Source organism: Actinia tenebrosa, unplaced genomic scaffold, assembly GCF_029948245.1.
Source record: "Actinia tenebrosa isolate PJP-AT-01 unplaced genomic scaffold, QUT_ActTen_1.0 PGA_scaffold11__36_contigs__length_13525064, whole genome shotgun sequence".
In the NCBI taxonomy this organism is placed as follows: Eukaryota; Metazoa; Cnidaria; class Anthozoa; order Actiniaria; family Actiniidae; genus Actinia; species Actinia tenebrosa.
Genome location: NW_028292571.1, coordinates 2072942 through 2082508, shown reverse-complemented (window position 1 = coordinate 2082508; position 9567 = coordinate 2072942). Strand labels below are relative to the sequence as shown.

General features: G+C 37.3%; 1 protein-coding gene across 1 annotated transcript in view; it reads right to left on the bottom strand.

Annotated features, from left to right (window-relative positions):
* Positions 1 to 270: 270 nt before the first annotated feature.
* The window catches only part of LOC116295454 (uncharacterized), a 55158-nt gene continuing 45861 nt past the window's right edge, over positions 271 to 9567 (bottom strand). Inside the window, exons 53-70 of the mRNA XM_031703265.2 lie at positions 8787 to 8894; positions 8649 to 8702; positions 8369 to 8422; positions 7862 to 7915; positions 7436 to 7489; positions 6918 to 6971; positions 6795 to 6830; positions 6626 to 6643; positions 5899 to 5916; positions 5198 to 5233; positions 4867 to 4881; positions 4198 to 4281; positions 3644 to 3670; positions 3113 to 3245; positions 2639 to 2745; positions 1802 to 1885; positions 1103 to 1324; positions 271 to 772 (exon numbers count right to left, since the gene is read on the bottom strand). Of these exons, the coding sequence (XP_031559125.1) occupies positions 626 to 772; positions 1103 to 1324; positions 1802 to 1885; positions 2639 to 2745; positions 3113 to 3245; positions 3644 to 3670; positions 4198 to 4281; positions 4867 to 4881; positions 5198 to 5233; positions 5899 to 5916; positions 6626 to 6643; positions 6795 to 6830; positions 6918 to 6971; positions 7436 to 7489; positions 7862 to 7915; positions 8369 to 8422; positions 8649 to 8702; positions 8787 to 8894 (1305 nt within the window). The 3' untranslated portion in view covers positions 271 to 625. The remainder of the gene's footprint in view (positions 773 to 1102; positions 1325 to 1801; positions 1886 to 2638; positions 2746 to 3112; positions 3246 to 3643; positions 3671 to 4197; positions 4282 to 4866; positions 4882 to 5197; positions 5234 to 5898; positions 5917 to 6625; positions 6644 to 6794; positions 6831 to 6917; positions 6972 to 7435; positions 7490 to 7861; positions 7916 to 8368; positions 8423 to 8648; positions 8703 to 8786; positions 8895 to 9567) is intronic.

Sequence of the window (9567 nt, the reverse complement as noted above, 5' to 3'; positions counted from 1 at the left end):
ATGTTCCCATGACAATCATGACGTCATCGTATCCGAAACATTACGGATACGAAATGTTCTCCGTCCACACTAATGCGGCTAGCCGGCGTTTTAAAATTGTTCCAATCTGGAGACCGTATTCGAAAAAATTCGCTTTCGGTGAAGAATTAATCTGGATTCGCCCGGACTAGTGTGGACGGTAGGCCTAACCGAATAAATAATTCGGATTCAAATTTATCCGGCATAGTGTGGACGGGGCCTAAGGCAAGCTCACTAGAATTCCAGACAGTGGAAAATGGAATAAAGTTTATATTTATAATAACCAAAATACAGAAAAATACAATGGAAAATAAGCATTTACTAACATAAGTCTCTTATCGAGCACATCCTTTTCGGTGAACACAATTTGTTTCCCTAATGCAATGAATGTCTGTCTGTCAGTCTGTCTATAGATGTAATTAGGGCTTTTGAATGTAAAAGTACAGTATAAACAGCTTTTATTCCCAACCCAATAACAGTTGAATGTCAAAGCTTACATTCGCAAAAAGAAACCATATTTTTAGTAACTATTATCAGGAAAGGAAGAAATTCTAAAGAATTAATTTATCAATTGTTGTCGTTGTAGAGCTAGAGAAACACGAAGTGACTAGGAGAAACAAACGGGACCAATATCTAATCCAAACTCCTCTTCTTTTCCTCCAATATCATACACAGCTACATCATGGACAGGTAGACGTTGCGGTTTGGTGGTGTCGATTGAAACGACCGTTTTTCGCCACTTGCCATCTTTGATCTGCAAAAAAAAAAAAAAATTAATTTAAATTTAAAGGCGTGATAAGGTCCTTTACTGGAATGTCAGGAATTTTTGAGTTTGACACTCCACACTTTTTGGATCCCACCTATATAACAACTGATGTAAATATGTTGCTAAGCATGCATGCAAACACGCAGTTCATTCATATCTGAGATTTGCCTGACTATTAGATTTTGAGGTATTTGAAGACAAAATCTGATATTTGTCTTATAGAAGTGGTAGGCACTGGTTAACCCCACCCCTCCCCTCTAATTTGGGCTCCGTAAGATGACAATTGTTTTAACCATGCCCCTTATAGTTTATACTTACATGGCAGTCATCTCGAATGATAGTTGGCTTAAATTTATTGGAACTGCTGGCGTGCAATTCGATACCATTGTCGCCCATGATTTTGATGGAATGAGTATAGTCACTATTCTCCTTGTTGAACCATGCAGCCGAGTTGCGGCAATGGTATGTAATGTTTTGACGAGCCCTGTCGCTTAGTAGACGTAGGAAGGTCATCTGACTAGGATCGAAAGTGTATTTCATCTGCAAGGAACAAAACATTAAGAGGTCAAGCACGAAGATGTCGCCTAAATTAGATGGGCGCCCTTGTAAATATATACATTTACAAAATCTTCTTTCATTCAATCTCGAATGACCAACTTATTGGATATCCAAGAAGCCTCTCTTTCTGTTCCACCCTCTAAGATGCCTGCCGATAAATTTAGACTGGCTTTCCCATCAAAATCGTATTGTCATTTTAGGTTTATCAGTTTTCTCTTCCCGCTCTTCTGCTGTGTTTTATTAAACCAGTATATGCGGGACCGAAACATCAGCTCTTTTTTCAAGTATTTTTCTTAAATATCATGTTTGAACAGTTTTCCTCTAAAACAATGCCAAACTATTCTCACTTTTCAAGATGATTTTTTTTCAGTGTTTACCAAGTCAAAAAAGAAAAAAAAAAATCAAATCCTTTCTAAGGAGGATTTTCTCTTCACTGACCACTTTTCTTCTAAGACTTACCGATCCCAAGCCTTGTAATTCTTTACCGAACCATTTATATTGATCAGGACCTGAGTACCAATTTTTTCGCGCACTTTCGAACGACTGAAACAGAAAAAGACAAAATATATATAACTCTAGCAGAGGTATTTAAAGCTGTCTAGTCCACTTTTTATGGTTCAACCTGACGCATCGGAAAATAAAAGTTCACACGGAATATTTTAATCTGCAACTTGTCTCGCAACGGCGTTGTGACACAAGTTCCATGGAGCATCGCAGCGTGTAACCTACAGCGCAATTTGACCAGCAATTGACCATTTCGGCGCTAGCTGTCACGTGCTATAAATCGTGTCGGATTGTGTCACCAAAAACGTCGGAAATATGTCCGAACTTTTTGGTCATCGTAACATAATCCAATAAAGTTTATGTCATGATGATGGCTAGAGCCGAAGTGATGAATTGTTTGCGTCTCCGTTGCACCGTGTAAACATTCATGCAACTTGTGTCCAGTCGCAACACGGTTGCGAGACAAGTTGCAGAGAAAATTGCTCTGTGTAATCGCGCTTTAAAAATCCCTGTTTCTTTGTTGTCACAAGTGAAGTGGTGTATTATTGGCCTTTAGAGCTGGGGCGTGTTACGTCATAGCCGCCATTTTGGATGACGATAACAATGCATTTCTCATTGTCTTCCTCGATGGCGATCGTTTCATTGTTATTCATATATCAAGGGATCTTGAGTCACTAGGTTATACACAATGTATATTTACTAGATGCCACACCAGGGGTGTAGTGAGAGTGGGCAACTGCTCCCCCCTAATTAGATGCGCCCTTAAGGGTCTTTTTAAAGTACAAAACTTACCTTAGACGTATTCTGTGGATAGATACAAGTGGCGTTGTTTTCAAAGTCACAGAAGACGTAGATAGCGTCCTCTGGAATGCCCTCATTAGGATCTATCCAATAGTTGCCTTTAGAACAGAAAACAAGGAACACGATAGGTCATACAAACAACAACTGGATATTATTTAGAATTATTAGGAATCGATGGTGGCGTAGCCGAAAAGGTTTAGGACCCATGCAGTTGTTCAAAGCCCGATTAGTGCTAATCCTGGGTTAACTCTTAATAAGACCTATGAGTTAATCCTGGATTAGCGCTAATCCAGCTTTGAACCCGGCCCAGGGTTCGATCTGTGAGTTAGCCATGCCCTGACTTAGATCAGCCCATAGGTTGCTTTAGGGTTTGATTAGCCATGCCCTGACCTAAATTAGCCCAGAGATTGTTTCATGGAATTGAAACAATTTGAAGGTTGAAACCGGTTAGAAAAGAAGTCTTACCGCTGCGTAGGTTGGGATGACACATGTGTAGGTCTTTACAGGTTTTAGCGGGAAACAGCTTGGTTCCTGTGGGACGCTTAAAACTTTGAATCTCGAAGCTCAGAGTGATAATATCATCAAATGCTTCTGTTGGCTGCAAACAAAAGAATATATCCAGCGTTCAAAAAAAAAATCTCACTGAGACAACATATACTCTGGACATGCTTGACAAACAAGTGATCAGTATTTTCACCCATTTCTATACCAGAATGCATCTTGTTACCACTGTTTTTATTGGTATGCGCTGATCGAGGTGGGAGAGGCTGAGGGGTTGCGTAACAATGATGACACACTCGTGCATTACTATGTAGGTTTGTACAGAAAACGTGCGCCGTTTCTCTGGTAGAAATGTGGCGGCATTTATTAACACTTAACCTGACTAAACACCTAAATGTTCGCCTACGTTAGAAATTACGTATTATACATCGTCATGTGAACTGAATCTGCAAGCAAAGCAAAAAGTAGCGAACAATCACATGTTAAGGTACTTACACTTTCTGGTTCATATTCTCCAGTTTTCTGCAAAAGTATAAAAAGCACAAGAAATAATTAACCCTCCTGAATTCTTTTTTAAAAAACACTTTATTGAAGAATATTGTGAGTTCAATATCCTTCTTGGCATATTACTGCATTTTGCATTGCTCATGGCAATCGGATGTTTAAAGGCGTTTAAACCCTTCAAATATAACCGTATTAACTCTATAAAGCAATAAATTCTTCTACTAATATTGCCACGCTAAGTCGAAAGGATTTCATTATGATACGTGTATAGAGAAGTTTCAGATTTAATTTCCCCACAATATAGCTGTCGTAAAACCACTATCATAGAGGTTTTGCACCATTACGTGCCCACGCACCCACTATACAGCATGGGCTTTCTGTGGTTAGATGGCAGAACAATAAAATCCCTTCATGCAAACGTCCTATTGAATTCTTTCTTATGTAAAACTATTGCATTGTTCCTGCTATCTAACATGGCTGCCGTCACGTGATGGTGCAAAACCTCTGATTGCATCAATACAATACTGTGAATATACTAATCTTACCGGTTTGCGACTTTTGTAGAGACGGTTTTCGGGCGTCTTTTGGACTCCAAGTTCGTACGACTGCATGGCCTCAGATGTCCAAGCCTGCAAAGAAGTACCATTACAAGAAAGATCGATTGTAAGTATTATAAGAAATAATGTAACTAATATTCATTTAAAAAAATAGTAATAAATAAAACGCGCGTGCATGTCTCTTTACTGTGATATAAACACGCCCGGAGCTGTAGAGGACGTGTGAAGCAAGCATAGGAACACGAGGCATAGCCAAGTGTTGCTCTTGCTTTTCGAGTGCTCTACCACTCCCAGAGTGTTTGTCCTCTGATATAAACACGGTAGCCAGCCAATCAGCTAGCGCGATAAAATCTCAAATATTTCATAATTTGAAGTAACAAATTAAATACAGAGCACAAAAAAGCTGGTTCAAAAAGGGTTCCTTTCATGCTTCTTGGGTAGAAAACCTGTAACCTAATGTCAAAGAAAGGGGTACGGAACACTGGAACCCTCCACTGGATACGCTTCTGAATTACTATTACCATTACGTTCTAAAAAGAATATCGCCAAGGGAATGTTTTGTCGCGAGGCATTCAGTGGCCACTTCAAAGTTAGGAAAGTGAGGACGTTTTCATAATTATGATTTCTTATTTACATTTCTAATACTAAAATACTTACCGATGAAAGCGTTGCCTGTGAAGCACAAACAAAAAAGAATTTGTAAAAAAAAATAATAAAAAAAATAAAATAAAATAAAAAAATAACAACGTTCGTAACAAGAAGTGTGGAAAATAATCTTGGTTGGGGGAAGCAGACTGAACCGCATTTAATAGAAAACCAATTGGTCTAATTACTATAGAATTAGAAATTGTCCATCCTCATCGCATTGCCCGCGCTATCCGCGATGAACATTATATGATAAGCCCCAAACCAATCCGGTATAAAATCTATCCGGCTCAAATCATATGGTTTTCATACAATCATGACAATGAGGTAACACGATACTTACAGGTGGTCCTGGGGGGCCAGGGAGACCTGGGGATCCCTAAACATAAATAAAACCACGTGTTAATTAGAAATTATACTTTCCATAGTAAGAGGGAAATAACGACATTCGTTTGCGCAAATAAGTTACTTCTGTAGCCTATACTTTGTATAGAGACCAGGTAATTGCCGACCTTCCACCCAACCTATATATTTGAATTTTCTTAGGTGTGCATAACCCTATATGTGAATTCAAGCCGCTTGTCAGCCCCTTATTCCTGGTGCGCAGACGTAGATAAAATATTAAAGCAATTAAGTCATTAATTATATCCATTTTGAAAACACTGATGATTTCTGCAATCTTATTGGCTCTCCGCAATGCGATTTAATCACGAATCGCCCCAGCCAATGAAATTGCAAAAAATAGCAACTGAACCATCAGATCACAGAAAAAAGAAGTATATAAAATTAATTAATTAATTAATTAAAAAAATACAAGAAAAAAATGATAAAAAAGATAATCTTTTAAATAAAACACGGTTTTTTGGCTAAATTTTAGTAAAAAAAATTACTTTTTAATTTATTATTATTGCAGGGGATCAAAATGGCTATATATAAGTGTTAATTGAACTTCATATGCCCCAGAAGTAGATACAGTAATAAAGTAATTAAATCATTGACAGTATTCGTTTTGGAATGATTTCTAAGTATAGGTTAATGACTTACCGGGTATCCATCGGTTCCCTTTAAATGAGGAAGAAAGGGGGAGAAACGATGATTAGAAATAGGCAAAAAAAAAAAAAATAAATAAATAAATAAATAAATAATAATAGTAATAAAATTAAAAATAAAATCAATAAATATAATATATTTAAAATTAGCATTATATTATTGATTATACTATGGCATTAACAAAGTTCATTCTGTGTCGTGGTTGTGGTGGTTGTTTTCATTTGTGTTGTGTTCTGTGTTATGCCATATACTACCTTAATGGCAGTTATTACATTAACAGCGGTCAGAATCAGATTCGAATCGTATTAATACCGTAACTTCAATCACATCAAATGAGTGCCCTTGTTTTACGAGTAACTAGCAAACTATGTCCCTAATTCCATGATCAAATTGAAAAAAAAACTACCTTTTGTTTGGGTGGACATTCATGCATAGCTGGGATCGGTCTATTGGCAGTTGTTTTGAATTATTTCATCTTACATATCGTTCCAACGCACTATAAACTATAAAGTCACGACACACGTGGTTCCGTATTGCGCACAATTTATCAGGTAATGATGCTGCGTGTATTTTCATCATTTTCTACTTCAGCAAAATTGCGTGAGAAAAAAAAGCGTCGTGTGACATAAATTGCAACATCGATTGCCTGCAACATTGCGTGCAATAGGGAAACACGTGTGTCCGTAGCTTATAATATGAGTTCGAAAAAAGGTTTACTTACTTGGTATCCACGGTCACCCTATTAGAAGAACGGAGAACAAATAAACAATATTTAAAATCAAAATCAAAGAACGTATTTATTATTAATACTAATTAATCTTAATTATACGAATCTTCATTTTATTACGTTAAAAGAATTTTAAATTTCATTTTAGATTTTGTTTGCTTACCTTTTGTCCTGGATTACCAGAACCGCCAGTTGGACCCTAAGAAAAGATAAAACGAATAAAATACGTGCACTATTAATTTGACACACAAACTAATAATAATCAAAGAATCGAAAGTTTACTTGCCTCTGGGCCCACTCTTCCTGGTGGTCCAAAAGGTCCAGGGTCACCAACGGAACCCTGAAAACGCAAGGCAAGGTTTGAAAATATTTGAGAAATGTACAATACCATTTCCCAGCTCCCATTTCGATCAAATCCGGCTCAAATCTCAATCCCCTTCCCATTTTTTGGATGTTTTTTCTTTGTGAATCCCACTCCCACCAGTTCATAAAATCCAATTTTCCCAGCCCTAAAAAGACAAATCGCAGCTCCTATTTACCCCTTCAGGACTCTCTGTAATATCCTCTATACCTGAGCTTAGCCTTCAGACATTTAATGGCTTGAGACGTCAATCACGGAGAATATTTATTCGTCCCACATGCATTTTCAAGTTACTTAATGAGCTTCGCATATAAATGTCTAAAACTTTGAAAATTCGCTCAATTTATGAAAAAATGTTATAAGCTTATGGTTGAGAAATTTGGAAGCCACACGCACTCTTTCAAGCCTAAACCACAGATTGTTTCGACAAAGAAAATATTTACCCTTCCTCCTGGCAGACCATTAAGTCCAACTTTTCCAATTGAACCAAACATTCCCTGAAAAAAAGTTATATTGACTAACATAAGCTTACTGGTTAAGACAAAAGGTATGAAAGATGTCATGCATTATTTCAGTCAGGTTCATCAGTCTTGATGGCATTTTTCGAGTAAATTTCACGTGAGGTCATTTACCCAATTTTAAAAATACTGTAATTTAAATTCAATAACAGCATTAAATATCTCAATACCAGCAAAAATTGTCATACTTAAAAGGGCTGCACTGAAGAATAGACCATTACTGCGTAATGCTTTTCCATTTCAGACCACGGGTCATTTGGTCTAACAAGGTCTATTGTTATGATATAGGATGCACGCTATCTTAAAATTTACGATATTAAGATTTTTAACAGCTGGAATCGAGTACTTTACCTTTGGTCCACCGGCACCAGCAGGTCCTCGTTGACCTTCCACACCGCGTTCTCCCTAAACGAACGTAATAACATAAATAGCATTAGAAAATCTATAAATATGTCGTTCACTTACTGAATTTTTAAAAGTATCTACATCGTAAGGAGTTTCACAGAGGTGAATAATGCATTGAAGGATATTAATATCCTGAGAAGGAGACATCAAGATGTCCCATGATGCATTGCAATGGGCGTTTGTGAACAAGGTTTGTTTCCAAGAGTCGTGAATAAGTTAATCGTAACTAACAAGAGAATCGTTCACTCTTATCGAATCAATTCTGATTTGCGGTAGTTTGCTAGTGTTCATAGCCACCATAGATTCAAATGATGGGGCCACCATCATATGTCAAACATGGTGGCCAAATCAATTTTGCTATTTCATCCTCTTGTCAATGAGATGATTGCAGTTTATCTATCTGTTAAAGTATATCGATTAGTCAAAATTGCTGATCCAAACTGTAAATCTCACCTTCTGTCCGACGCTTCCTGTACTACCTTTACTACCGCCTTCACCTTGGACTCCCTGTGTAGAGAATAATAGAACATTGCATTTCCAAATTCTTTGGAGTGACCTTAATGGCTTTTTTTCTTTTACGACATACAAAGGTCATACATCTTGTGGCCTCAAATGGCTCTTAGTCTGCCCTTGTGATGATATATACTTCTCTTTCGTTTTCGTTGCAGATGTGTTTTCTTCTCCATTATATAGCATCCATATATCCAGATAGCTATAATAACAATCTACTTACATTAGCACCAGCTTCTCCTATTGCGCCCTTTGGTCCTTGAGCACCAGTTATACCCTAAAACACACAAAAACATGTGTCCTTATAATAGGTTGTATAATGCTGTAGGACAAAAACGACTGGAAGAACTAAAGATTTTACCGTTGAGCCGTCCACACCCGTCGCTCCAGCCTCTCCAGTTTTACCAGCCGCTCCCTTTCCTCCTTGTTCACCTTGTCGTCCTTGCCTTCCAGTGTCACCGGCTATACCCTGGAATAAATTATAACTTAAGGAGACTGCCTACTCAGTGAACATGCCCATAGTGTGCGCGCGCACAAAAGCTACTCAAAACCCCTGAATAACCTTCAAAATTTTATTGAGGAACTTAACTATACACGTTTTGAACTTCAACAGGGCAAAATCCTAAAACATTTAAGGAGACTATATATTTCTTTGAATTTCCTAAAACAACAGGTGAAAAGCAACCTTTTGTCAAAGTTTGGAAAAAAAAGAAATTCAATTAAGTTATCGTTGTATTTGTGGTTGCCATCGTTTAAGGACGACTTTCGATTCATTAAACGAATAAAATGCTGACTTTTGAGCTTATTTTCAAAACGTTCTCCAATTATTTTAATCTGTTAAAGAAAGTAGTGAGTCCCCCTTTACAGTGCAAGACTATAACCGGGCCACTTAAACTATTTATACAAAACAAAAAACAAAAAACAAAAACAAAAAAACAATAAAAATGCTGAATCAAAACAATGCATTTCAACTTTGGATAGTCGTGCCAATCAGGAACCTAGCCTGTAACAGACTTAAAACTTGACGGGGCTCACGTGCTCAAAGCTAATCCAGGTCTTATTTTTACCAAAGTCTTTATGCATCGATTGCATAGGTAGGATTGACTGATTGGGATTACTACAGCAGATTTAAATTCAAATTT